This window comes from Coccidioides posadasii, chromosome 1 (assembly GCF_018416015.2).
Source record: "Coccidioides posadasii str. Silveira chromosome 1, complete sequence".
NCBI lineage: Eukaryota > Fungi > Ascomycota > Eurotiomycetes > Onygenales > Onygenaceae > Coccidioides > Coccidioides posadasii.
Genome location: NC_089407.1, coordinates 4,936,746 through 4,964,085, shown reverse-complemented (window position 1 = coordinate 4,964,085; position 27,340 = coordinate 4,936,746). Strand labels below are relative to the sequence as shown.

The window sequence follows — 27,340 nt, the reverse complement described above, 5'->3', positions numbered from 1 at the left end:
TCGAAAAGGCCAGCGCCCACGGCTGGCCCGATTTCAAGCCTAAGAAGAGTTGTTCAGATAGATCCATTCATATCAATCAGAATATATGTAGGTAGTTTGTATATATATACGTGTGTAGACAGGGAGACAGCTAAAAAAAAAAAAAAAAAAAAAAAAAAAAAAAAGGGAGGAAAAGCTTTCACATCCAGTACGGAGATAAATGTCCAACCCAACAGCGCCTAGGCTAAACAAAACCATTCGTTTTTCAACAATCAAGTGAGGGAAGAGCGCAAAAAGAGCCACGGGAGTCCAACAACTCATCATAGGTGAAGTATGAGAAAGGCGTCACATCCAAAAACAGGAGAATACCGAAATATGTCAGTATAAAAATATTCATTGCAACGCAGGTCTTCGTCTTAAAACGACTGTAGACGGTGGGAAGCAGAGGTTCTATAATTCCAGAACAGTCCCGATTAAGGGAGCTCCTCACCTAGATCAGCTCATCTGTCCCTGATGCGATACTCTCCTCAATAGCCTTTCTGACCCGTGACTCCTCGAGCACGGGGCCCGTCCCGTCACATATTGCATGGCCTTTCAGCCGGTTATAAATGTCTTGCACGTCAACCTTGACATCCACGTCCGCCAAGCGACTCACGATGAGGTCCCACGTGGCCGCTGCATCAAGGAGTTTCTCTCCCGTCGCTCCGTTGACTTTCATCCGATGGATAGGCTTGGGTCTGTTGTCACCCTCCGGGCTGCTGTAGTCGGTCGGAGAGTATCTCATAGGACCAGTAGTGATGGGCTGTGGGTCATGATGCGCATCGACCCCAGGACACCGATTTGCGGTGGACGTAGCCCGAAGAATTTCATTTTCTGTAGCAACCTTTGCGATTTCGCGCTTCAGGCACTCGTTGTCTTCGAGAAGTGTGTTTACATTTTGCTTGTATTCGCTGAGCTCCTGCTCCAAGTCACGCACGCGGCGTTCTTTGCGCTCACGGAACGCTCGTTGACTAGATAGTAGGTGAAAACCAGTCAGTCTCATAATTTTTCTTTTCTTTTCTTTTTTTTTTTTTTTTTTTTCCTTCTTTTAATTGATTGCACAGGAGAGAAAGGAACATACGCAGCTCTATTCTGCGCCTTTCGACGACTCTGGGCTGGGGTCAAGTTATCCTTCTCCTCACTACTGCTCTGATTATTCTGTACCACCTCCGCTAGCTCGTCGCTATTCTCGGTAGTACCCGATGGTTGCACAGCAGACAGATCCGTCATTTTGTTGTCACTTGAATCGTGGCTTGGCGGGTCCAGTAGGTCAGCTGGAAACGGCTCGGGGGGAAGTACATCTGCGGGATGTTGATTCTGAACGGTTGGGTCGAAATTGTAAGGTTGGAACACATGGAAATGTTCGTTCTGCTAAAGGGGAAATAAAAAAGGTCATGTTAGCTCGACTGACACTTAATCAAGATACGGTCCGTCTTCGGTGCGAATTTGGGATCGACGAAGAAGGGAGCATACCACTGGCTGGGCATCCTGGAACTGGTCGGGGATCGTTGCACCTAGCTGAGGATGTTGAGGGTTTGGAAGCCCGTAGAACTGGTAGATTTGATGATGATGAGACGAAGAATAGAAACTGTAATCCATGCTGGGCCGTCCAGGAAGAGCTTTTTCTTTCTTTTTTTTTTTTTTTTTTTTTTTTTTCCTTCTTTGCAAAGAAGATTAGGGGATGTGTGTGTGTGTGTGGGTGAAAAAAAAAAAAGAAAAGAAAAGAAAAGAAAAAGGACGGGTCACTTTTCTGCTGCAGGAACGCTGTAGAAGGCCAGGGAAAGGGAAACTGGAATGGCAGAAGGGGGGGGGAGAGAACGAGCTGAGGAAGTCTTCGTCGAAACGAAACGGGGATTGGGAAGACACACGAAGCCTCAACGGCGTGCTGTCGGCCGGGCGGCCCTCGAAAGGCTTAACTATTCCATACACGAGGGGACAAGTCCGTTCAGGGAAAGGCGTGGAATTGCGGGACGCGGCAGGGGTGCATGGACCGGCGGGCCTTTTCCCAATGCTCTAAGGAACTGCAGACATCCTCCTCCGTGACAGGATAGTAAAAGTCCGTGTGCCCTTCTCGCGGGCTTGAAAGAAGTCAAATATGGATGCTGACGGGGAGTTTTAAAAACAGAACAGATTCTGCAAGGCTTTGCCCACAGGAGCGTGGTCGGTGCTCAAGAAAATGGGGTAAAAACCTCGCGCGGAGGGACTTAGCGATCCAAGTGGAGAGAACCCGCATGTCGTCTGGCCCCGGATGCCAACCCCGGAGTTCCACTCCAGCAAGCTCGTCACACACAGGGCCTGAATGTGGCCGGTCCTTTTAGCGCTAGATAGATAGCGGAATGCACAGGTATTCCTCGTTGGAAAGACTGGAAAACATGTGCCCGTGCATCCATGCGCCGCCTCCGCGAATTTGCCTTTGGCTTGGACCGGGGAACCCCACAGCTCCTCGGAAGGTTGGAGTGGCAGCTGTATGATTCCTTATCCACCCCCTGCTAGACTTAAACACCCAGAAGACATATATATCCCATCAGCCCAGTTGGCTCTCTATTTGAGATCGACACTTGTATTGAATAATAGAAAGCTTGGCTTCTGAAGTCACTGTGGAGAGCGAATTGTGAATAGTGATTTATAATGTGAATATACAGAGTACGGAGTACATTTGCTTGCTATGCATCCACTTGTGATGACTCTCTAAATTAATAACATCATGATTAACTAAATGTTTGATTTGAGGGCTAAAAAGCTAAGTCAACAAAACAAAAGGAAAGCAGTTGAATTTTTCTTTTTTTCTTTTTTTTCTTTTTTGGATAAGGTCTCATGTCATCCCCAAACGCATACACATCCCCATGCATGCACTCCCAGCCAACAATGTCCTCGTTCAACCCCAGCAATTAGCTTGACAGGCCAATATGTGAGAGAAGGTGGAAATGCACGTAAGGCTTTTACAAATGACATGTGCTGATAAGTCAACTTGACAAAAAGCAGTAACAAAAGGAAACATGCAAGGAAAAATGTCAACCACCCCAGAAGCAGCCCTAGCCATATCCATCACCAGACCCCACAGCTGAACAGAGACATGAGTTTGAGAGTATCGTGGCTGGGGCCTGAAAATATGCCTGTAACACAGAGAGGTAACCAGCACATCCTCGCCATCAATAAACAACCCAAGGCCCTGCTCTGACTGAAATTAATATCTGCACCTCATCCCCTGCATATATTTCCTTGCAAAATAAAGAGCAATAGAGTTGAAACAAGCAAGTGCATGTGGGAATAAGGGAATAACAGATGAGAACAGTGACAATCTGGGAAGGCAAATGAGTGATGGAACAAAACCAGTCACAACTTTGCAAACAAAGCAAGATTGCGCTAGGAATTCCTCATCCACAGTCCATCAACATTCTGCCATGATAATCAGGCAATCCCAGGGCAAGTGCATTGCAGCCCAACAGCTTGTCCAGTGGTAGCCACCAAAGTTAGTACAAGTGTTCTGAAACCTGCACCAACTATCCCATAAATCAGGGCACATTTCGAAAATCGGAAATCTTTTGATGATGGAATAACGACAAGCTGACGCATCCGAAATTTGGGAAGTTGGGCCCGAGCAAAAACGCTTCGATGAAAATTATAGAATCCGTAGCCGACATGGCCATAGGTGGAATAAAATCGAGCGGGCTGCTAAACCATAGGGGATGGAGAAGAGATTTCAGAACAGGGTGAGCCTCGGATGTCCTGTGGAAAAGAACACGTTGGCAGTGCCACATTCAACTTGCACAACGCTCCTAGATTTCGATATGAAAAAAGGGGCGGCAATTTAGAATGAGCAAAATGAAAACAATTGACTCGCAAGACATCGCATCATCATCATATCGAATTCAGTACCATTCACCAGTGATATCGTCCCGCTTCAAGCGATGAACAGGGTAGCCAGGGCCCATATGAACACCTCTTGAAGCAGAACGAAGCCTAGCGCCGAAGACTATGATATTAGTCAAATTCTAGAATTGAAAATAACCCATAGCCAGCGTCGTAAAACACCAGATGCGTAGGAGAAATGAGGCCTTTGTCGGAACTACAGGTTGCATATACTCACATCCTATCACTTCCGACGGCGCGGTTGGTGTCATGGGATTCACCCGCAGTACGTTCCACCAGCTTACGCCGATGGGTGCCGAGAGGAACAGGTTTGAGTGATCCCCCCGGGACGCCTGCGGGAGCGCCACCAGTGCTGACTTGACCACGAGGTTTATCATCTTCCTCCTGGGCATTGTTCCCTGCATTTCCGCTCGCTTGGGCAATAGCCTGGGCATTCTTTTGGTACTTATAGACAGTCCAATCGAAGACATAGTCGTACTGGAATGATTCACGCACAAAGAGGTCACGGAAGATCTTACGAAGGTAAGAGTAGTCAGGTTTGTCGTCGAAGCGAAGAGAACGGGTGTAGTTTAAGTACACAGCGAATTCATTGGGGAATCCACGGCAAAGAACTTCGGTCGGAGTGGTCATCTTCTTTTCCATAATGCGGTCGTATTTTTGTTTTTTAGTAGCAGCCTTGAGGCCTTGCCAAGGGAGGGATCCACGGCAGAAATAAAGCATGACGTAACCAAGAGATTCCATATCGTCACGTCTAGATTGCTCGACACCAAGATGGGTGTTGATACTGGCATAACGAGCCGTACCAGTTAAATTTTTGTTTTCACGGTAGGGAATATGGAAGTGGGTCTTTGGGTCACGATATTTCTTCGCGAGACCAAAATCGATCACGTTGACTTGGTTTCCACGTTTTCCAATGCCCATAAGGAAATTGTCGGGTTTAATGTCACGGTGGATAAACGATTTGGCGTGAATGTACTCGATGCGGGAGATAAGTTGATCTGCCAATAGAAGCACAGTCTTGAGCGAGAACTTCCGGTTGCAAAAGTTGAACAAGTCTTCCAAGCTGGGCCCAAGGAGATCGATGACCATGGCATTATAGTCACATTCAGTGCCAAACCAACGGACAAAGGGGATACCGACACCCCCCGCTAGCGATTTGTAGACACGAGCTTCATATTCGAGCTGTGGATGTTTCGCCTTAACACTCTCAAGTTTAATGGCAATCTCTTCACCCGAGATAATGTTCGTACCTAAAAGAACAATGAGTATTTCATCATTCCCACGAGATAAGGATAAGTATACCAAGATAGATGTCACCGAAACTACCACTACCGATCTTTCGACCGATACGATACTTGTTTCCAACGCGTAGGTCCTGAGGGAGCATTGTTAATATTTATCGTTGGGTAAAGGGCAAAGAGCAAGCAGAAGCGGGCGCGATCGTAACATCCCGCTCATAAAAACGTGAGGTAAAGGATCACTGACCATAGTTGTCATTTTGGCAATATCTTTAGTGGTATCCCGATTTCGACTCTGTAAGGAAAATGTCAAAACAATGCGCACGGGAAAGGCGAGAGTATTGCGTAGAAATGGCTAGGGATGAATGTGACGAAGGGAGATCAACCTAAAACAAAGCAAGAATTGTTAGCGTCGGTATTGACCGAGCAGAACGAAAGTGAAGATCATCGACCGTTAGAAGTATACTGACCCGGGGCAAATCAACAAGACTAGCCAGCGGAAGATATAAAAAAAGGGAAAAAAAGAGGAAATATAAAAATAAAAATAAGCTAGAGGGATGAATAGGATGTCAAATGACAACGACTGAGAGTCCAGAACTTACCTTGTAGAAAGAAAAGAAATATTACCCTTTAAAAGTTGGGCCCGCTAATTGACGTCCGCTACGACCGCAGGAGATACGATCTTCAATTAAGAGGGGGGAATCCTAAGGGGATTTGTAACAAGGACCATTCCAGCGAAACCTTCTCAATCATAAAAGAGAGAGGCAAGGCTCTGGACAAGGAATATTTCTCAAGAGAGAACCCCCTTGGAAGAAGAGAGGGAGAGTTAGTGGTTGGAGGGCGGAGATGGCGGACTGATGGAGTGGAAGAGGTGAATTGAGGATCTGAAAAAGCCGAATCGGTTGGAGCGAGCAATGCATTGGCATGAGTTTGGGCGGCGGGCGAGGGAAGGTGGGTCGCCTGCGCGTGAATGGAGTGTGGCTTCCTGCAGCGTTCGTCCGCGCCTTGCCGCATGCGGACTAGCGCCACGAGCTTTTCAATCACGTGATGTGAATATTAATAGCTTCCCTGGCAGCGATTGGTGGCGAGGTCGACGTTGCTCGCCGACCCGAATGCCGCTATCATCACGCTGCCGTCGCTGGCGAATGGCCTCGTCGCCGGAGACACCGGCTGTTGTGGGCTGATCTTAGCCTAAGCAGCTCTTTCGCACTTCCTCAAAGGCGGCTCTTCATTGAAATCTTGACTGCCCAAATTAATTTTAAGGTATTGTGGCTCCAGAGCTGCAGAGCATGATCCCTGTCCCTGCAGTTCTGCAGAAAGCTCCAGTAAATCACCCGTCGATCCCCCCGGCGAGTAGGCAAACTCTTGCTTTGTTACACGTCGGAAGGGATACAGAGCAGGATGGTATGAGTGATTTTTTTAAAACTTGACTTCCTGGTTGCCGAGAAATGCTACGCCTTATGGCAATTGAGTGCCGGTCCTGTACTCCGTAAACCACCCAATTGCCGACTATACTTTCTAACCCCTGCAAAGGGGCTCCAGGGTCCTGGTAATGGTGTCCGAGGTCCCTTGCAGATGTTATTCTCAACCAATCTCAAGTCAACATAACCCTCCATTCTGAGCGGGACTGTACAAAGACCATCGCAAAACACATTCCGACACAGCAAGATACAGGAAGCAACCAGCGACAAATTTACCTGCGGAGTGGCATGTGGTGATAAATGACCGAAGCCTCATGGTTCATGACAAATGGATATCAACTTACAGAGAAACCCCGAAGCATGTTTGCCCCATCCCTGCTGATACTCAGACTGTGTCAATGCGTTTGCCCTGCAATTCCTGGTGGCTGCCCGGGATTAGGACCTGACTCTGGCAATGGAACCGTCTTCTGTGTCTTGAAACGATTGTTTTCCTTTCGTCCGTTATCATCTCATTTCGTCGTGTTAATATCCAAGACTATACTCAGCCTTCGTAGCCTGTCTAGGGTCATCAGCTACACTCATATTTTGTGAAGTAAAGGGTGTCAAGATGGTATTTTCAGGATGAAGTCAATCAGTTTCGCAATGAAGTAAACCATCCATGTCGTGATAACCTGCACCACTTGGCTTTAGTGTGTGTACTACAATAGTGTAGTGGATATAAGTAAGCAGCTCGCGGTCGGGTGGACTGATGGTGTGTTAGGGACTTGGGTGCAAGCGAGGAATGACTAGAGATAGTAAGTCGCACAAGAATGTTTTTCTCTTCAGTTGAGTCACGAATATATTCATTCTTAATATCAGTGGCCTCAAAGTAAGTTTGGAAATCTCTGACAAATCGATGATACTTCTTGCATCAGCGAGACAATGCATCTGTTGAACTGTCCTCATTATTGTTAAGTTCCTTTTCCATTTCGGCACTTTCAAACTTTCGCGGCATTACACATGGTGTCGCAAAATAAGACAGACATTATCAATAATCAGATGGTCCAGAAAGTTATACATAGTAACCGTAGCTTTGTCCTTGCCCTTCAAGTCCCAGGATGTAAATGTGAGGATTACGGAGTACTGGATTGCAGAACCCCTTATCCATCCACTTCGGTGCATACTTGGTTAGGGTATCAAGTAAGGCTCGCGCCTTGTTGGGGAAGTTGTGACGACGAGGTTTGCTCGTCATAATGTACAGTACTGTAGAGAGAGCTCTGTGGATATGATCGTATAGCACGGAGTTAGGATTTTGACACGTCGATGTTGGAATGAGGGCCCCTTTTCGCGAATCACATGAGATTGGCTAAACTACGGTTAGCTGACGCCACAAGTGTGGCTGATACCCCACCGAATGGGGAGCCATGTGGCTTCAAGGTTGAAGCCGCATGGTATCTCACGTGACGGCCGCCTCCGCCCTTATCTCCGGCGATCGGACTGGGGAGGTGCCCATTCGGGCAAGCAGACGCGGGTTTCAGCTAACCTTAAAAGGCCACCCGTGCGGTTGAGGCTACTCTCCCGCCTCGGTCAAGGGGAAGCTTCCTGAGATTCCAGTCTTTGAGGTATTTTCGCTGCTTTATAAGAATAGCCACCTCCGGGTTCTGCAGCCTTGTCCTTGGTGAAACGTAGCGAGTAATTCGTTTGCCCAGAGCTTATTTTGCTGCGACTGCTGTCATATTCAATCGAAATTCCGCGAAAACCACGCATGGGGAGTTGACCAACTAGCGATATAGGTACGCATTCAAGCCAGATGGAAGTCCATGGTAAATCTTACAACCCCGATTAATTGCCAGGTTGATATTTAAATCCTTTCTTTCGCTCTGTTCTTCGCTATATTGTTCTGTCCTCTCATCAGACAGCTTTCGGGATGCCGTCCTGTTGTGCTTCAAAGTCTTCGGATCCAGCGGGTGGAAACAAGGATAGCGCTGATAACAGAGAGTCAAAGCTCTCGAGTGCTCTCTCGAATTTGTCCCCAATCCTACCTGCTCTTCTTCACAGTTCCTGCTGTTGGCTGCCCGTACGTGAACCCCGGAAATGAAATAAAAAAGATAAATTATCGGCAACGAAGTTGTTGATCGCTTGTGTGATATATAGGCCGTGCTCGATTTTCTCTCTATCGGCTCCGCATCCGTGACCATTTTTCAACGGTTTCGGCCTCTTTTCCTCCTGATTACCCTTCTCACACTCGCCTGGAGCGTACACAAGCGCGGACTAAATAACCGTAATCTGGCACGGATTGCATTGTCTGGAATCTTGTTGGCTTGGCCTCATATATCCGCGACACTTTCCTCGACTCCGCATACACAACACGGTGGCCACAAGAGCTGCCATTAATTGAACCCCAGTGTTATTGCCCCATAGCTCTTGCGTGTTCCCAACCAATGGCCGCCTATTTGGTTCGCCGGACTAGTCCCGTGCTATCTCAACTTGCTGTCCGCAGGTCGATGCCGTTTCCCCAACAGCATTTTCTCCGTCAGCCAATTCTCCATTGGGGTATTCGCTCCGTGTGCTCCAAAACCCAAGCCAGCAACCCTGAACCAAAACAAACTCAAGAGTCCGCGATGAGTTTGGGATTCTGGAGTTCGACGTACTTATGGAAACGCGCAGGCATCAACACGTTTCGCTGTCTGATCGGTTGTTCTCTCGGCGACTTCTCTGCAATGTGGTACCTACAGGCAAACTGCCCGGATATGTCGGTTGGATTGGTCATGGGGATATCAAGTATTTTACCTTTTCCCGGTGCTATAGCGTAGAGCAGATTCTAACCACCATGCTCTTAGTGATTTGTGGGCTAAGCTCATCGATGGTCCTGGAGACCATCCTTTTACGACTCGGGCGAGACCAGCTGACGTGGGTAACTGCAGCAAAAACCGCAGCAGGGATGAGTATGGTATCGATGTTAGGAATGGAAACCGTTCAGAATCTTGTTGATTTCCACTTGACAAGTGGAGTTGTAGCGCTTGATGACCCTAAATTTTGGATGGCTGCGGCCGCCTCGGCTTTTGCGGGGTTCCTGGCTCCATTGCCTTATAATTATTCGAGGTTGAAGAAGTACGGGAAGAGCTGTCATTAGGGGATATTTTTGATCTGTATTCTAGGGTGATTTACTTGGCTGTTTGATAATGGAGGTATCCAGAGCTCCTGCCTATGCTATATTCTGTTTTGTGTGAATGGGGATGTGGGATGATGCTTGGCGAGATTGACAAATCAAGTTCCAAGGCCACAAAGACAGGTAAGAATGAATGGATAAAGCTCTGAAGGCTCTGTGACAGATATCATTTCCTCAAGATCATATTTTTCAACAGTTCACAATTCTAACCCTTGAACTTGCAAGGTGTTGAGTGCACTATATGAGCATATGGCAGACAGGGCTCTCGGTGGGATGAGGTATGTATCCCAGCCCATATAACCAAGTGTTATTGCTGTGTTGGGTACTTGTGAACGCATGTTGCATTTGTTGTAAGATCTTGTTTTGCTTATTGGTGAGATCTGGCCTGGGATTGAAGCAAGTCAATGCTCTGCTTCCGTGGTGGAGTTCAGAAGCAGACCCTAAATCGCTTGTCTCACAAATCACAGACGCACGTCACAAAGAACGATGCATGAAGAGTCGCCAGTCCCATAGGGCACACATCGCCCAGCAGTCACTGAGAGGTCTGGAATCTTTTCCATGCCACAGACAGTGATGATCTCTACTCTTCTGCATGTTTCAGTAGGACAGAAGGAATGAACTCTGAACCATGATGCTCTTGATCGTTTAGTCCGTGCGGCGTGGTTGAATGGCTGGGAGCAGAAGTATATTTAGCTCGACGGGGGGTGAAGGGGGTGAGAGGTCTTGGCAAAAGGCCCCTAACTAAAGTTCGCTATCCCCAGAAGACTGAAAGTTCTTGCAAGCCTTGAGGCCAGGTCCCAAAGGGCAACTTGTATCTCCTCTCGTCCTTCGGTTTTATCGTTGCAGCCATTTGATTTACATGTGTTGCTAGTTCTCCACGCCATGCCAAATGGTCCCGCTGTCTAGCATTGACCTTCGCGTCCATCTGGCCATTCTGCATTCGCTCCCGACGAGGTGAATCAAACGCCTGGGCCAGGAACACAGTCAGCAACCGTGGAACCTGGGCGTTTATCCTGAAGATTACCAGGGACCGACTCGATAGCGAACCTTTCACCCGAGTCGCCCGCTCGCGAGTGCTTCTCTCTCCGGGGACAAACGTTCGATAGTTCGTCGTCTGGTGTCACGAACTTCCCTCAAGTAGACGGTGTTATTCTTCCCCAAACCGCTGCTGGTGTTCCCGGCAAAACCTTTCGCTTGACGAGTGCATTCGTTTTCGATAGATATATTACGATTCCACGATCGTTGCTACGTTCTAATCCGAATTCTTCTCTGACGCTACAACGTTTTCTCGAACTTGTCATTTTCGCCTGGTTGAACGATGGCATTCCTCTTCAAATCAAAAAAGCATAACAATTCGACAGCTCCACCACAATCCTCCAGAAATATTAACCCATCGGGGGGCAATTCTACGCCTACACCTCCTCCTGGCCCTGGGATCAACGGCGTTCCGCGAGATGCTGATCCGAAGCAAGGTCCCCCCCGTCCGCCTAATTCTGCACAAAATAACACCATGATGGGAGGGCCTCCTTCAGGTCCGCCAAACCAACCACCGTCTCGACAACGACGTGATAGGGCAGAGTCTGAGTCTCAGGTGAGTTCGCGAGCAGTTCCTGCCCGGACCCACATCATTCATCTTGAGTTGTAAGTCTGACTGTAATTTTCCATAGGGCCCGGGACGGATGCCCATAAACGCTGGCCAGCCGCCCCAAGGCCCCAATCCGGCACTGTTCCCTTGGTCACAACGCCGATTGAACCTGCCTACTCCACAGACCACGCCGTTTCCGCGATATGGTGCTGCCGTTAATGCGCTAGCTTCGGAAGATGGCGACATATACTTGATGGGCGGTTTAGTGGACGGATCGACGGTGAAAGGGGATCTTTGGATGATTGAAACTAATGGCGGCAATTTATCTTGTTTTCCTATTACTCCCGTCACCGAAGGACCGGGTCCTCGAGTCGGCCACGCTAGTTTGTTGGTTGGAAACGCATTTATTGTTTTCGGAGGGGATACAAAAATAAACGAGCATGATACCCTGGACGACACCCTTTATTTTCTAAATACTTGTGCGTATCTCACCAATTTCTCTATTTCCCCGGCTTTTCTAGGTGCTAATTCTTGTCTTCAGCATCGCGCCAATGGTCTCGTGCTGTGCCACCAGGCCCGAGACCTGCAGGGAGATATGGACATTCTCTGAATATTCTTGGCTCTAGGATTTATATCTTTGGTGGCCAGGTGGAGGGCTTTTTCTTTAATGACTTAATATCCTTTGATCTTAACGCGCTCCAAAACCCGGGAAACAAGTGGGAATTTCTTGTTCGAAACAGCCATGAAGGCGGCCCGCCCCCGGGTAAAATTCCTCCAGCCCGAACCAACCACACAATGGTTACTTTCAGCGACAAACTTTATTTGTGAGTGTCGATTCACAGTGAAGGGTGGACATGGCTAACTTGGAAATAGGTTTGGCGGCACTAATGGAATACAGTGGTTTAATGATGTTTGGTGTTATGATCCGACGACGAATCTTTGGACGCAATTAGACTACGTTGGATTTATCCCCGCCGCAAGAGAAGGCCATGCAGCCGCTCTAGTTAATGATGTTATGTACGTTTTTGGAGGTCGCACAGACGAGGGACTCGATTTGGGTGACCTTGCTGCTTTCCGAATTACAAGCAGACGTTGGTACTCGTTCCATAATATGGGACCAGGGCCGTCGCCGAGGTCGGGACACACTATGACCACTCTGGGGAAGCAAATCGTCGTTCTTGGTGGAGAGCCTAGCTCGGAGCCCCGTGATGTCCAGGAACTTGGCTTGGTATACGTACTGGACACAGGAAAAATCCGCTATCCAAATGAACAGGGCCCTACATCTCCCACTGGTGACAGACAACCCCGAAGAATACCACCTAACGAGCGACAGCCTGGTCCTTCGGGTCGTACTTCTCGTGAAGCTCTGAATTCGACCCCAGACCAACAAAGACGGGGCCCACCGCTTCAGGGGAGAGAAAATGTCACAAGTCCTGGACTTGGAGGACCTGGAGAACCCTCCGCGCCCGCTGCCCCCCCGGGCCCCCATGGCCCCTATGGCCCCCATGGACCCGGTTCTCGATTGCCGCGTGCGTCCATTGCCCAAGCTCCAGCTGGGCCACCGCCAACTGGAGAGCCACCAAACCCCCGGGGTCCACATCCTGGAGGTCAAGGACCACGGGGGAAACCGCCAATGAAACAAGGGGGAACGCCTGCTGGCCCCGTTGAAGCGATAAGAGCGTTCGAGAAAGATCGACAATCCCCTGTGATGCGTGACGTGCGACCTAGTCGAGAACAAAGTCCTATTACTGGTAATGGACGACGGACTCCAACGCAACCAGTACGCAATGCTCGGGCCATGGAAGCTGGCGAAGCTGCACCGTTAGTGAGCACACCTTCCAGACAGCGATCTCTACGACAGCAACGACATAGTTCCGTGGAGAGTGTAGATGAATCGATTCTTGGCTCAGAGCCTAGGCATTACAGAAACTCCCGAAGTTTTGGTGACGAGCCTCGCTCACCTCGGCTTACTCCACACCAAGAAGCACTCATGAAAGAGCTCGACGCAATGAAAAGCCGAAATGCGTGGTATGCATCAGAATTGGCACTAGCTAGAAAAGCCGGTTACGTGCCTAACCCAAATTCCGCGGCCCTAGACGAAAGAAGCCTCATGTCCTTTGCAGAGGACGATCGTCCATTCGTCGAGGCTTTCCTTGCAATGAAAGCAGAATTAATGAAGATGCAGGCAAATATCGATCGCCAAGCAGCAATCGCATCGAAGCGGGTCGCAGAGGTTGAGCATCAAAGAGACGTCGCTATAAACGAAGCAGCTTATGCTCGTGCAAAATTGATTGCTCACGGAGGAAGTCCTGCTCGAACGCCCCAGTCAGAGACAAATGGTCGTGATGCATCTGAGAGCCATGCAGACCGAACGACAGAAATCAGTAGACGCCTTGCATTAGCTTTGGCATCTCAATCTGAATTGAAAGCCAAGGTCGAATCGTTAATGGCGGAAGTTCAAGAAGAAAGGCGAGCGAAGGAAGTCGCAGAGGAACTCCATGAGGTTACAGATCGAAGGCTTGCTGAATTAGAAAGCCAGAGCAATGCCTTGGAGCTTGAACAGCTGCGATCCGAACTTCATCACCTTCAGTTTTCACTTAGAGAGGAGTCCACGCTACGTTCAGAGGCAGAGTCCGCGCTTCAACTTCTTGAGGTTGATAAAGCAGAATTGGCACAGAAGCTCGAAGAGTCCAATGAGCGATTACAGAGTTATAGCTCGAATATGGGCTCTCTCAAGGAAGCGGTTAACGCGTCGGTTGCCAAGGCGGCATTAATGGAGAAGCAGTTAGAAAGCGAAAAGGAGCACCGGGAGGGCCTTGAGCGTAAGCTATTAAACCTAAGGGCAGAACATGAGGAAAGGACTGCGGAACTGGAAACTGCGGTACGACGACTAAAGGAATCCGAAGAGCTAGCGGAAACAAATGCCCGCGAGGCAGAGAGTCATAAGACAGCGTTCTTGTCTGGCTTGGAACGGGCATCTTCCTTTGATTCGGAGAAAAGCAACAGTTCGCTTAACGACCAGCGCATTGCAGCTCTGCAAGCACATGTTGATCGCGCGAATGAGCTGGTGAAGAATAGTCAGCATGCTGCCAATAATGCAGCAGACAAACTCCGACGTGCCGAAGAACGGATCGCTGGACTGGAAGCATACCAGGAACAAAGCAGCCGAGAGGGTCTTCAGCTTCGGAGGCAATTACAGGCAGCTCTAAAAGAGAATCAAAGTCTGAATTCTGAAATTAGGGAGATCCGGGCGCATCTAGAGAGCCAGCAACGAGACACCAGTGCTTTGGCTATTCAACATGGTGCCCTTAAAGACCTCCTTGGCGAACGTGGTATTAACATGTCAGATAACCGACGATCACCATTACTGGATTCTCCTGGATCCCGGTTCGGAACCCCGGAACATACGCGATTGCGAGAGTTAGAACAGCAACTCCAAGCTAGCATGAAGGCACATGAAGAGATGAAGGCAACTTTTGAATTTAGAGAGCAAGAGACTGATCGCGCGTATCAAGAGAAGCTCGAACAACTAGAGAATGATTATCAGGCTGCCGTCCATTACGTTAAGGGAACAGAGAAGATGTTGAAAAAGATGAAAGACGAACTCAACAAGTATAAGGCACATTCGACTAAACTTCAAGCAGAACTGGACAATTCTCTGAAGAATTCAGAGAAAGCCTCGAACCAGCATGGGTCGTCGCCAGACTGGGAAGCCGAAAGGGCCACGCTGCAAAAGTCAATGTCTCAACTTCAGGAGAGTACGTCCGCTTCGATCGCTGCACTGGAAAGCCAGCTTGTGAAGGTTAAGGAGGATCTATTGAGAGCTAGCACTGACCGCGATAACACACGTTCTGAGCTCGAATCGCTCCAAGAAGAACTTACACAAACGATCCAGAAATCCCAAGCAGAATTGGAGCAACTGAAGAAGGAAAATGCTCTGCTTGAAAATCGTGCCCTTGATGCCGAGAAGAAGGTCACTATGCTTCTAGACCAGGTGGAATCGTCCGTCGTCAATTATCGCCGTCACTCACATGTCTTGGCCGGGAATTCCAATGGACTGAGTCGCACTACGAGCAACGCTTCGAGCGGCACTATTGCTGCTCGACGACGATCACGAACCGGAAGTACGCTTTCGCAAGATGACTCATTCCTTGATCATCGTGGTTCTCTTGCACTTGACTCACTCGCTAGCGAGCTTGATGCCCTTCGAAGTCATTGGGAGAGCACAACACGAAACTACCGCCTCAGTAATCAGTTTGACTTTGAACGCACACCAGTGAAGGAGACGTATGGAGAAGGGCTGAGCGATAGCTTTGCTAGCTGGCGACGGAGACTTGATGAAGAAGAATCTCGTGCTGAAACGCCTATCAAGACTCCAACCATGCCAACGTCCGCCACATCTTCATCCACAGTGAACATGAATTCAACAGGAGCAACAACACCGACACAGGCGAATATGATTTAATAGCTAGTGCATTTCTAGCTTATTCTGTTAGTGAGTTATACCGTTGAAGTTCTGGCGGGATGGTTGGTAGTATCTTTTTATTCCTTTTATCCCTTTATACTTGCTATCCTTTATTTTGTTTCTTTTGTCTTAATATTTCAGATTTCCAACCTTGCTGTTTCTTACGTTCCGCGCTGTGCAGGGCCATCCCTTACAACACCATATAATCCATTCTTAGTCAATGTTGATTCTAATCAACTGTTTTTCTCGACTTGAATTTGTCTTCTTCTTATTCCTCATTCCCCTTCTTTTCGTGACTCGATCATGACTAAGTTGTATCGTGCCGTATCATATTCTGCGCATAGGATTTCTGTATTAATTTCCAGGACGCAGTTCAAGCAAAACTTTTCTTGATTTTTCTTCTTTTCCCCACCCCCACTGGCGTGTTGATTCCAGCCTTTTCGATTCTTCCGGAGATCTTTGCTGCTATTTTTATTTCCTTTTTCACTGGTTGTGTTGGGTTCCCGCTCAGATATCCCCTGTCCGTTTGTGATTTTGTTTCTATCGTATTCCTGAATTGCCGCTACTTCTAGTAATGTATTCAATCTTCCTTATATAAAACTCGTTACGTTCGACAGACTCCCGAGCCACTCTCGTAGCTCACCGATCTAGGCTTTTTAAATCTAGCCTTTATACTTTGAACCCGCTATCTTCGTGTCGGCGTCCCGTTGATCCGGACCCACCACAACAATCATCCTCTTCAGCGTGGAACTCGAATAATTGTATCCACTTCTCGTTCTTGACGCATTCCTTAGATCTGTCCAACAAGTCTTATTCCTAAACCCTCTATGTATTCTTAAATTCCGCACCTAACATAGTATATTTTTCAAACCTTAGACTATGGTGGTATTTCGAGATTTCTTTTGTCAGAAACAACAATTCCAATTTGAAGCGGAGTAAATAAAAGCGACTTGCCAACCCAAATACCCAATACATCATTATCCATAATTGGCTCGAAAAGAGGAGTGGGATTGGGTGGAAGAGGCGGTAACTACTGGTCATCGACGCAAATAAAAATTAGTTGGCAGATATTTCTGTAAGCTGTAGCAAGGTGGGGGCATACCTGAATATATGGGTACTGACGTCGGTGTTGGCCATGCCTGTTATCCCACAAAGGATAAACCGCACGGATTTTGTGGGATGAGGGAAGCCAACAAAGTATCTGGTCGCTATTCCTGGATCTTGAATGTTCACCTTGATATTTAGGATGCCAATCTGTCCCTGTTCAATATTAAAGCTAACATTCTTCAGTTTAGCAAAGAGGATATATATATATTTAATTTAAAAAAAAGCGGATTATGGAAAATATTACTCCATACATCGTGAAAAATCGGGGGCTTGCAGACATCCGTTCATCTGACTATAGATGTCCCGACTTGGAAGGGGTGCGGATGCGGGTTCAATATCCATTTGCGGCCTGTCTTGGTCTCCTAAAACACGATATCTATTACGCCCATTCCATCACATTTGACAGCAAGATAGTTGCTTTCATCCAGGTTACAATCTTGACCCGTGTTCTCTGGCCAAGTCGCACAACTCAAGTCGGGTGTATTTGACATAGGTCGGTCTACTAGTAACAATCAAATAGATTGATATTATATTGCCTTGGACAGTTAATATCTCATCTGTCAATTTGCGTTGTGGAATAGTTTATGTTTAGTGGATAGTTGCGATGCGGCGTTTATGACATAGAGTAGACGCCCAACATCATACTCAAGTATCCTATGCCAAACTCACAATTGATGGATCAGATTGTCCAGCTGTTAAGATGGGCAAGAATGTAAGCTCAAAGCTGGTGGAGAGAAAGCACTCTGTGTACGGAGTTCTTCCAGAGGATTTGTGTGTCGGGAAAAAGTTGGCTCAAAAACATTAATCAAAACATAGAGCTGTGGGAAGGTTTAACAAGCTCATAGCATCTGTGAGGAACAAGAAATACCCTTTGCCTATATTGAAGCAAAGGATATGTTTCGGGTGGGCTCAACCGAAGATCAGGAGCCATCATAAGAAAGCTGGCTTTGTGGTGACGGTAATCATGATTCACGAGAGAGAGGTCTCGCGTAATGAGCGTGCAATGGAAGGTTTCAGGAACATTGTGGCCGCAAAATATCAACATCCCGCTGACATATAAGATAATAAAAGGCTCTCATTCTGAACCAAGAGTGCAGAGAGCTGCAAGAGGCATGGCTGATAGGAGAAGCGCTCTGGGGTTCTCCGGCTTCGCGGGAGCTCGCGACGGTGTTAGCCGAAGCCCATGATCACTAGTCTGTCTTCGGTTAGCGCGCCATGCGGGGCTGGGCCCTTTCAGTACTCCGTAGCGCGGCTGCGACATCATTCACCCGAATGTCACACTGAGCTCTCGACGCAATCAATGATATGGATTGATGAACGGTAAGGCCGCTTGGTCGCTACCTACTTCATATTCACTACTTGTTGCTTCGCTCTGCGGTCTGAAAGATATTTTTTTATACTTGTAATAGCAAACGGCATCCGTTACATTCTCAGTCCCTATTTTGTGGCAGGATTCTGACCGCCTGGTATTTGGGGTGGTTAACTGGTTAACTCAAGCACGGAGTACGCGACTTCACCTGGCATGCATGGAGCTCCCGCTTCCCGCTTTGGCTCCCGGTAGCACTTGACTAACTACATATATTTTGTCCTCTGCAGTGCCTAATCTTTAACCCATTCCCTTTTGCCTTTCGGTGGGCATCATGGCTCACTGAACTACGATGAGAGACCCAAAGCTAGACATGTACATGAATGCGAAACCTCAATCACAGACAGCCGAACAAATGCAGGGCCAAGTGCAGAACAAATCTGTGCGCGTCAGTTTCGAGCCACAGGTCGAAAGTTACGATTCTCTGACTCCGGAATTACGCCCTCCGGCACTGAGCCATCATAGATCTCAGACGGTGAATTTTGAAGGGAATGGCCACATCGATGTCTCTAATTCGGCCTCTGGGACAGCGACTCCCGCGTCGGGACAAGCGTCCGCACGAATAGCTGAGCCAGTAATGAGGAGCGCGAGGCCAACCTCTACTCTTGTTCGAGCGAAAAGCGATCACTGGCTTAAGAGCGATGGAGAAAACGATGCGAAGAAAGACGATGATGAAGATTTTGAGCTAAGGCACGGCTGGCAAGAGGAATATACTTCTAGTGAATACTTGAAGATATTAAATTCGGTAAGTTGCGCTTCCCCTCTCACCCTTGCCACGACTTTAGCCTCCCGTGAAACTTATCGGTTTCGAGAATTTCTATATGTATTTCAACGAGAAACGCCACGATACCGGGGGAATCCCCAAGGAACAAACGGGAAGCTGGTTACAACAGGACTGGCGCATGAGGGATCGGTTAAAGACAGTATCCGCTGCGCTCGCTATTTGCCTTAATATTGGCGTTGACCCTCCAGATGTTGTTAAGACGAATCCCAGCGCGAAGCTAGAGTGTTGGGTAGATCCAACCTCATCCGGTGGCGCACAGAATAAAGTGATGGAACAGATTGGCAAGAAACTACAGGAGCAGTACGAGACTCTAAGCCTCCGAACCCGGTATAAGCAGTATCTAGACCCATCAGTGGACGAAACAAAGAAATTCTGCATATCCCTTCGACGGAATGCGAAAGATGAGAGGGTATTATTTCACTACAATGGCCATGGCGTTCCTCTCCCAACTCCATCCGGTGAGATTTGGGTGTTCAACAAAACTTATACACAGTATATCCCGGTATCATTATACGATCTTCAATCCTGGCTTGCAGGTCCCAGCCTATTTGTCTTTGACGTCTCCCATGCGGGTCACATTGTCTCCAATTTCCATAAATTTGTGGAAAAGCATGAAAAGGAGAATGTTGAAGCTCGCAGGAAAGATGCAAATGCTCCCATTCAGAACTACAGTGATTGCATCCTTCTTGCTGCCTGCGATAAGACTGAATCCTTGCCAACTAACCCTGACCTTCCTGCCGATCTGTTTACCTGTTGTTTGACAACCCCTATTCAGATCGCTCTTAGATACTTCATGCTTCAGAATCCCTTGCAATGTGGCGTCCCGCCGGACGAAATTAAAGTTCCCGGACGCCTGCAAGACCGACGAAGTCCGCTCGGAGAACTTAATTGGATCTTTACAGCAATCACTGACACCATTGCTTGGAACACCCTTCCTCGTGCTCTTTTCAAAAAGCTTTTTCGTCAAGACCTCATGGTTGCAGCTTTATTCCGAAATTTTCTTCTCAGCGAAAGGATTATGAGAACCCATGAATGTCGCCCGATCTCCTCACCCGAACTCCCTGAAACACATACTCATCCCTTATGGCAGAGTTGGGATCTTGCCGTTGAGATGGTCCTTTCCCAGCTACCCGCACTTCTTGAACACGAGGAGGGAAAGCGGCATTACGAGTACCAGCACTCAAGTTTCTTTTCTGAACAACTCACAGCCTTTGAAGTTTACCTCTCATCTGGACCTACGGAAAGTAACCCACCAGATCAGTTACCAATTGTCTTACAGGTGTTATTAAGCCAGGCGCATCGGCTACGCGCGCTGATCCTCCTGAGCAAATTTCTTGACCTCGGTCCCTGGGCGGTTCATCTAGCACTGAGCATAGGAATATTTCCGTACGTGGTGAAATTATTACAGAGTGCCGCGCAGGAACTTAAACCCGTCATGGTGTTCATATGGGCGCGGATCATGGCAGTGGACCATACGGTTCAGAACGACTTGCTTAAGGATAATGGCATCCATTACTTTATAACCATTCTTAATCCCTCTATCGGTATCCCGGTGGGTAATGTGAGTGAACATCGGGCGATGTGCGCCTTTATTATCAGCATCTTTTGCAAGGAATACCCTCAAGGCCAAAACGTGTGTCTCTCGCCAGAATTGATCGAATTCTGTCTTCATCACCTGATGGATGTCGAGAATCCACTGTTGCGACAATGGTGCTGCCTTTGTATAAGCATGTTGTGGAATAATTTTGCTGAGGCAAAGTGGATGGGAATCCGATGCTCCGCGCCAGCACGGCTTTGCGAGCTCACTATGGACCCCGTCCCAGAGGTCCGAGCAGCAATGCTTCATGCTCTAACGAGCTTCGTTGGTATCCCTGATTTGACAGACCAAGTTGCACAGGTTGAAGAGTACCTTGCGACAGCCATTGTTCCGATGGGGAATGATGGAAGCGCCTTAGTACGAAGAGAACTTCTGGTCTTCTTATCCACTTTTGTGAAAAGGTATCAGAACAAGTTCCTGGTGACTGGTTATGAGCAACTTTTGGAAGAAAAGCATCTTCTCAAACACTCTGTTTCAGGCTCCAAGGATACTCAGCCACCACCATTCCGCGACCATGGTGTTTCTCACAATACAATATATGGATCCCTCTGGAAATTACTACTTATCCTCTCAGTCGACCCACAGGAAGAGGTAGCTCAGGACGCCGGAGTAGTTGTCGACTATGTCTACAAAATTCTTTTCGATTCACCAGTGGGAAGCTTAGCTCAGGATGTTCGTGATGAGGTTCTTGCTCTACATAGACGTTCGCGATCTAAGAAACCACAGCCTTCCGAATCAGTTGAGGTGAAGAAAATAAGACCGGAAACACCGCCGGCCCAGATCCCTAGCAAGCAGGAGGGATATCTTTCATTAAGCTTAAGGAGGACAGCAAGCGTGGCTGCATCCTTGAAAAACCTTGCATTTGGGTCGGCTGCCACCATTGATCAGCGTCCTTCATCGCCTCTTAATCCATCTGGCAGGCAAACAATGGCTAAGAACCGTATGACCATTACTCCTCGCGGTCGTGCACCTCCCGAATGGACACGACCGCCCGAAGTGAATGATCAACCAGTTTCCGCTGGTCAATATGGCCAAGCACCCACACCGCCTTCAAGGGGCGTTAATCCCAGAGATTTAACGAAGGAACCATCGATCCCGCTGAAGAGCAACTTTTTGGAATGGTCGACAGAAGTAAGTTTTCTTCTTCGTGATATAAATCAACAAGTTCTAATTTATACAACAGTACTTCCGCGAGCCGCAAATGAAACCTAACGAGCCGGATGAACCTGGCAGCGCTGATTACAATCAAAGACTATGGCGGCGCGCCCGGAATGAAAGAATAATTGTCGAAACACAACAGCTAAAGGATAAAGGCGGAAGTGGCCGGTGGGATGTAGCATTAACTCTTATGAGTAATCCAAGTCAACCGGCAAAGATGTGCTTCCACCAGTTCGAGGACCACCTCGCGGTTGCTGATGATAGAGATACTATCTGGTATTTGATATTTCTTTCACCCACGGCTGGATAGGACTGACATATCTATAGCATATGGGATTGGGAAAGCAACTCCCGGCTCAGTCGGTTTTCTAATGGCAACCCACTGGGTTCAAGGATCAATGAAGTTCGGTTTATCAACGAAGACGATCAAGCTCTCTTGATGACTGGCTCTTCTGATGGAGTTTTGAAAATATTCCGCAACTACGAGTCTGATCGGAGGATAGAGCTGATTACTGCTTTCCGCGCGCTGCCTGAACTAATCCCTAGTAATAAAAATGCCGGCCTCGTCTTAGACTGGCAACAGGGCCAGGGGAAGGCACTTATCGCTGGAGACGTAAAGGTCATTCGTGTTTGGAATGCAGCCACTGAAGTATGCACGAATGTGAGTATATTTCTTCTCAGGAAAGCCTTTCTTTTTCTTTTTCTTTTTTCTTTCTTTCTTTCCTTTTTCCCCCCCCTTCGAAAGCTAAACCACCTACTCTTAGGATATATCTGCTCGTTCCGGCTCCTGTATTACTTCTTTAACATCGGATCAAGTTGCTGGCAACATTTTCATTGCCGGATTCGGTGACGGCGCTGTTCGAGTATTCGACCAACGATTAAAACCCACCACCGCGATGGTGAAAGTCTGGCGAGAGCACAAACAATGGATTACAAACGTTCACATGCAACGAGGCGGAGTAAGAGAACTTATATCTGGGAGCCGGAATGGTGAAGTCAGACTATGGGACCTGAGAATGGATAACTCCATTGACACCATTCAAGCCACCAAGGACACATTAAGAACGTTGAGCGTACACGAGCATGCCCCAGTGTTTTCTATGTATGTATCCCTTCCTATTTCGTTGTACTAGTGTTGCACACAAATCTCTCTTGCTAACACTCGACTCGTCAGTGGTACCAACCGGCATGAAGTCAAAACTTTCAATGTCGACGGATCGTACCTCTCTTCATTCGAACCGCACGGTAGCTTCCTCTCCCAAAGCCGCACTTCGCCCGTCGTCGGCACGGCCTTCCATCCGCATAAAATGGTCATGGCATGCTCTGCCCTCTATGATAATTATGTCAATCTCGTTTCTTGCTGAAAGCTGTTTCGCCAATCTCATTTAATGTGATAATTTAATCAAATACAAGTGCATATGCTGTGGGCTATGGACTATTTTTTTTCCTCCTTAACTTTTTGATATGTTGTTCTTCTCGTTTAGACTAGTTCTTTCTATTCTTTTTCATTTTCATTTCATGGTCTTTAAAGCCTCCCTTTTCCTCTCATAAACCTTACCACAGTGATATACCCATGGGAGGACAGGTGTATATGTGTGTGTGTGTGTGTGTGTGCGCGTGTTTATGGGTGGCTAACATGAGTGTCATTTGATTACTATATTTTGGAGCAACTGATGAATTTACGATCATTTATTTTCTGCTCCAATGCTTCTCTTCACCATTCCTTAAGTTTGTGCATAGATCTGATGCCTGCGTTCTTTTTTCCATGGGAGATTCAATCTTCCTGTGGTTTCTGCATTCAGTCAGGGATATAGTGTGCTTTACATCAGATAATTGTCCATCATGGACTGATCGACTAGTATTATGACTGTTTACGAGAACAAGCTGCCCTTAAAAGTACATAGCTGGTGAGAATGAGCTATGAAGAGAAGAAGTTATCATTACACTTTTTAGGGGAGCAACCATTAAAGCAAAATCATCCATTGGAATTGTGCACAAAATTCAGTGGAAAGAGGATCAACTTTGGAGGGGATTTACATATGAAAACCAGTGCTTTTCATCTCTCACATGACAACCTTTTTGAAGAATAACCAGTCTTAGTCCTTCGTAGTATTTTCGCTTCTAGATCTCGCCGCACCGCCCCAGATATTACGGTTGAAAAAGGATGCTGGGCCTCCATTTCTGGGTTCGATAGCACTCTCGGGTACGGAACCCCAGTCTGCAAAATTTTCAGCTTGTTCAGCCCTGTCTCCAGCCAGGTATGATTGGAGATTGGCAAGGACGTGTCCGAGGATGATATTGCTTGCTTCGGCCTGTATATTCATTGTAGGGCGTTCTCCCTTGTCGATTTGTTCTTTCTCTCGGCGCTCACGGTCTTCTTGGGCGATTGTTAGAATTTGTTGACGGAGATGCTCTTCACCACGGTTGTCAGAAGCAAACCAGGTGAGAGTTTCGGCCACCTTGGGGCTAGACTCTGGATGCAGGATACCGGAAGCGAGTTCTGAGGGAATGATACTGGTGATCTTGCGAGATTGCTGGCATTCGGGCTCATCTTCTTTTTCCTTTCCAGGTTGTTCGTGTTGGATATCGTGAGGTCCGGGCGTAACGGGCCAGGGAACCGGGGTCAAAGCATCGCGGAGCGGATAGTTCGCTGCGTGAGATTGAGGTGGATTCACTGTTATGGGAACATCCCATAAACTAGACGGCATCATTGCCTGCACCATTTGAAAATAATGAGAGTTCTCATAGTTGCCCATGCCGTATCCTTGATCATAGTAGGGGAAGGTTGAATAGTATGGGTAGGCCGTATGGAACATTGAATCCTGTCTAGGAAACTCATACATTGCTAAAGGTTCCTCCGTAAATTCTTGGGTTTGGCGATGTGGACGAGGCTCAAACTGAGAAACAAACGGATCCTGATTCGAGTCGGAAATAGTCATCGCTAAAGCATGATTGATCGTGGGGTCCGTCGTAATGTTTGCAGCAAAATTGGATCCTGTGACTTGGCTACCTCTAACAAGTGCACGTTCCGCTACTGCTGCCATATAAGTCGAAGTCGACGTTCTAGAATTCGAAGACGAGCCTGCGGAGCCATAAGAAAAATCTTGGATACCCCTGCCGTGGAAAGGAGTATGAGCATGCGGAGTTGCTGATGTCTGCCCAATGTAATGTGGACTAAAGAACTGGCTGGTAAGCTGTGACGACTCGCTTGCGGTGCTGAATGCTGTCGATGACGAAGGGTGGATGTGATCAGAAGCTGTCTCACGTCTACCTTGGCGAGAACGTTCGAATTTAGGAGGGACTCTGACAGTCGGCGGGGCTCCCACTTCGTTTCGAGGAGTGGTGGCCATGTCTTCCATGTCATAAAGATAGTGATATTTGCTGAGATTGTCCAAAAGGATGGATTGTTTTTCGCGGAAAAGGAGTTTTTCCTCGTGCTTCGTAGGACTAACATCTTCAGGGCCCATCAAACGCGGGATATCCTGCGCAATGTGCGGAAAAAGACGCGATGATTTGGGAGTAGCACACGAAACTTGTTCCGCTACAAATCCTGGGTGATCAATCGGTGAAACTTGGACAACGGGTTGAGCGGCAGCCTGGAAGTCATGCCATTGTACAGCGCCATATCGTGGGGACACGTGGAAAAGGTTTCTCATACCATTCTCCATGTCCATGGTGGTGACGTTGCGTAGAGGATGCGCTCTCGGTGGGGTACGTATGGCTCCCAAAAGTTGAGATGAGGATCGCGTAAGGCGGGTATTCGTATAGCGATAATCCATTTAGCCTTTCTTGTTCTCCAAATAGGAAATGTCAGACTTGTAAACGTTTTCAAGTGACTTTTTTTTGGGACTCTGGAGCCGACGGTGAAGTGGCTAAAGTAGAGCTGGACTGTTTCAACAATGACGTGAAGGCACCGCTATTGGGAAGATTGCAATCTTCAGGTAAGCCTCGCAAGTGAGCGACAGCAGAGAAGCGCTAAACTTGAGGTTGACGGGGGAGCGAGGTGATAAACTGGATAACGACGCTGGAGGGTTTCTCGTGCGTTAGCAGTTCAGACTCAAGAGAGAATACGTGGTTGAATCGCTTACCAGCTGATGGGCAAAAAAAAAAAAAAAAAAAAAAAAGGAAAGAAAGAAAGAAAGGAAGAAAGAAAAAGAAAAGAAAACAGAAGAAGCTTGAGTTTGTGCTCCTGGTGAGATTGAAATATCAGAGACAGCGTGGGAAAGGAGGGCGAAGGGGCCTTAGGTTATACGGCCTTGGAGAGCCACCCTGTTTTCATAGAGGCCTTGCGCATCCAGTTCCAGAGTCAGTAGTAGCCCTCTGTTTGTGGACTGAGAATAGAAAAAAGAGTGGGAAAGAAACCGGAGAAACAGTTCACATCAAGATGTGACGGGGTTTAGGGGCTCGGCGTTTTGTCAAATGTTTATACGATGGTTGTACACACATGCACATATCTTCCTCCCTTTATGGGAATTTGGGTGTGCTTTCTGGGATAGTATTGCCATTCTTAGTTTTTATATCCACTAGGCATACCGGCGCTTTGCAAATAATGTTAGCTGGGCTCCTAGCTCATAGAAAGACATCCAGCAGGCACAGGGCCCATGGAGTTGATGAGGCTACTCCCCCTGCTGAGCCTGAGGCCTTTTTTCCATAGTCCCATTTGCCGTGGCCGAGCCTCCAGTACTTCATGGGACATTTGGAGGATGTTCCTATGCAATGATGCGGCTGGCAACGTTATTGTTTGTTTGACCAGCATAGCACAACGGATGTCCACTCGCTCTGCCAGAGGAGAACATCAACCCAACATAGCAACCTAGCCTGTTAAAGCTAGAAGGATGAGATGGAAGGTGATAAGAGCAGGAAATGGGACGACATATTCCCAGGGACCACAGCGCGCTGATGAGATCATGAAGCTGTTGAAGATGTAGTCTATATCTTCTGTATAGGAACTTCCGGTGGCTCAAGTTAGATAATATATCTCAGGGCGTTATGAGGATTATGGTAGTAAGACTGGTGTTTTCTCATTCGACATGAAGCATGCTACTTGCCAGAACCTAGTTGATAGGTACCAACATTGTTTGGCATAGAAAAACCTCCATGCTATGAGAGACAGCGCGCTGAATAAAGGCGCAACCTCAGAACTAGATCAAAAGGGCAAATAGGAATCTGCCTGTGGCTCGCTGTCAATTTACTCATGGGAGAGAATGGCCAGGATAAAGTAAAGGGGAATAGCATTGGACGGTTGAGGTCAACGAAAACCAATATATTTTTTCAGAGGAAGTGGGAGGTCACGGTGTCCCGAGCCAGGAGTGTTTCAATGGGCAAGTAGTTACTCTATTATTGTACGAAATATGGGCTCTGCAACGTCCTTGAGAGTAGTCTTCATAGTCACTGACTGCATAAGAATAATGAATAATAATAATAATAATAATAATAATAACGTCCTTGAGAACCACAGCCTATTCCGCGCTGCAATGTGTGTGCGGTCGAAGTCAGTTTCGGCAGTCAGGTTTTTCCGCAGCCGGCAGATTTCCGACCTCAAGGTTACCTGGTAACTGCTGGGTGTGGAGTACAGGAGCCCAG

General features: G+C 47.6%; 6 protein-coding genes across 7 annotated transcripts; 3 read left to right on the top strand and 3 right to left on the bottom strand.

Moving 5' to 3' along the window:
- Positions 1 to 87: 87 nt before the first annotated feature.
- Positions 88 to 2,304, bottom strand: D8B26_001402 (uncharacterized protein). The gene is made up of 3 exons (XM_003065408.2): positions 1,492 to 2,304; positions 1,100 to 1,389; positions 88 to 989 (listed from the first exon to the last, which is right to left on the bottom strand). The coding sequence occupies exons 1-3, from the start codon at positions 1,615 to 1,617 to the stop codon at positions 470 to 472; spliced, it is 936 nt and encodes a 311-aa protein (XP_003065454.1). The 5' UTR covers positions 1,618 to 2,304; the 3' UTR covers positions 88 to 469.
- A 404-nt stretch (positions 2,305 to 2,708) lies between these two features.
- Positions 2,709 to 5,513, bottom strand: HRR25_1 (serine/threonine protein kinase). Of its 2 annotated transcripts, XM_066123527.1 has the most exons (4): positions 5,374 to 5,513; positions 5,191 to 5,263; positions 4,106 to 5,138; positions 2,709 to 3,991 (listed from the first exon to the last, which is right to left on the bottom strand). In XM_066123527.1, exons 1-4 carry the CDS (start codon positions 5,383 to 5,385, stop codon positions 3,979 to 3,981), a joined length of 1,131 nt encoding a protein of 376 aa, XP_065979601.1. In that variant the 5' UTR covers positions 5,386 to 5,513; the 3' UTR covers positions 2,709 to 3,978. The 2 variants fall into 2 exon arrangements, with proteins under 2 accessions (XP_065979601.1, XP_003065453.1); XM_003065407.2 differs by having other exon boundaries at positions 2,709 to 5,138.
- A 2,666-nt stretch (positions 5,514 to 8,179) lies between these two features.
- Positions 8,180 to 9,862, top strand: D8B26_001400 (uncharacterized protein). The gene is made up of 4 exons (XM_003065406.2): positions 8,180 to 8,319; positions 8,380 to 8,603; positions 8,681 to 9,307; positions 9,367 to 9,862. Exons 3-4 carry the CDS (start codon positions 8,968 to 8,970, stop codon positions 9,657 to 9,659), a joined length of 633 nt encoding a protein of 210 aa, XP_003065452.1. The 5' UTR covers positions 8,180 to 8,319; positions 8,380 to 8,603; positions 8,681 to 8,967; the 3' UTR covers positions 9,660 to 9,862.
- A 500-nt stretch (positions 9,863 to 10,362) lies between these two features.
- On the top strand, positions 10,363 to 16,312 carry KEL2 (Negative regulator of mitotic exit). The gene is made up of 4 exons (XM_003065405.2): positions 10,363 to 11,286; positions 11,363 to 11,759; positions 11,822 to 12,104; positions 12,154 to 16,312. The coding sequence occupies exons 1-4, from the start codon at positions 11,014 to 11,016 to the stop codon at positions 15,743 to 15,745; spliced, it is 4,545 nt and encodes a 1,514-aa protein (XP_003065451.2). The 5' UTR covers positions 10,363 to 11,013; the 3' UTR covers positions 15,746 to 16,312.
- Positions 16,313 to 18,349: 2,037 nt separating this feature from the next.
- Positions 18,350 to 23,121, top strand: D8B26_001398 (uncharacterized protein; the record flags this gene model as incomplete). Its single annotated transcript, XM_003065404.2, has 7 exons — positions 18,350 to 18,355; positions 18,449 to 18,963; positions 19,031 to 21,730; positions 21,783 to 22,033; positions 22,085 to 22,418; positions 22,522 to 22,859; positions 22,932 to 23,121. The coding sequence occupies exons 2-7, from the start codon at positions 18,511 to 18,513 to the stop codon at positions 23,119 to 23,121; spliced, it is 4,266 nt and encodes a 1,421-aa protein (XP_003065450.2). The 5' UTR covers positions 18,350 to 18,355; positions 18,449 to 18,510.
- Positions 23,122 to 23,853: 732 nt separating this feature from the next.
- Positions 23,854 to 25,431, bottom strand: D8B26_001397 (uncharacterized protein; the record flags this gene model as incomplete). Its single annotated transcript, XM_003065403.2, has 1 exon — positions 23,854 to 25,431. One exon carries the CDS (start codon positions 25,429 to 25,431, stop codon positions 23,854 to 23,856), a length of 1,578 nt encoding a protein of 525 aa, XP_003065449.2.
- Positions 25,432 to 27,340: the final 1,909 nt, after the last annotated feature.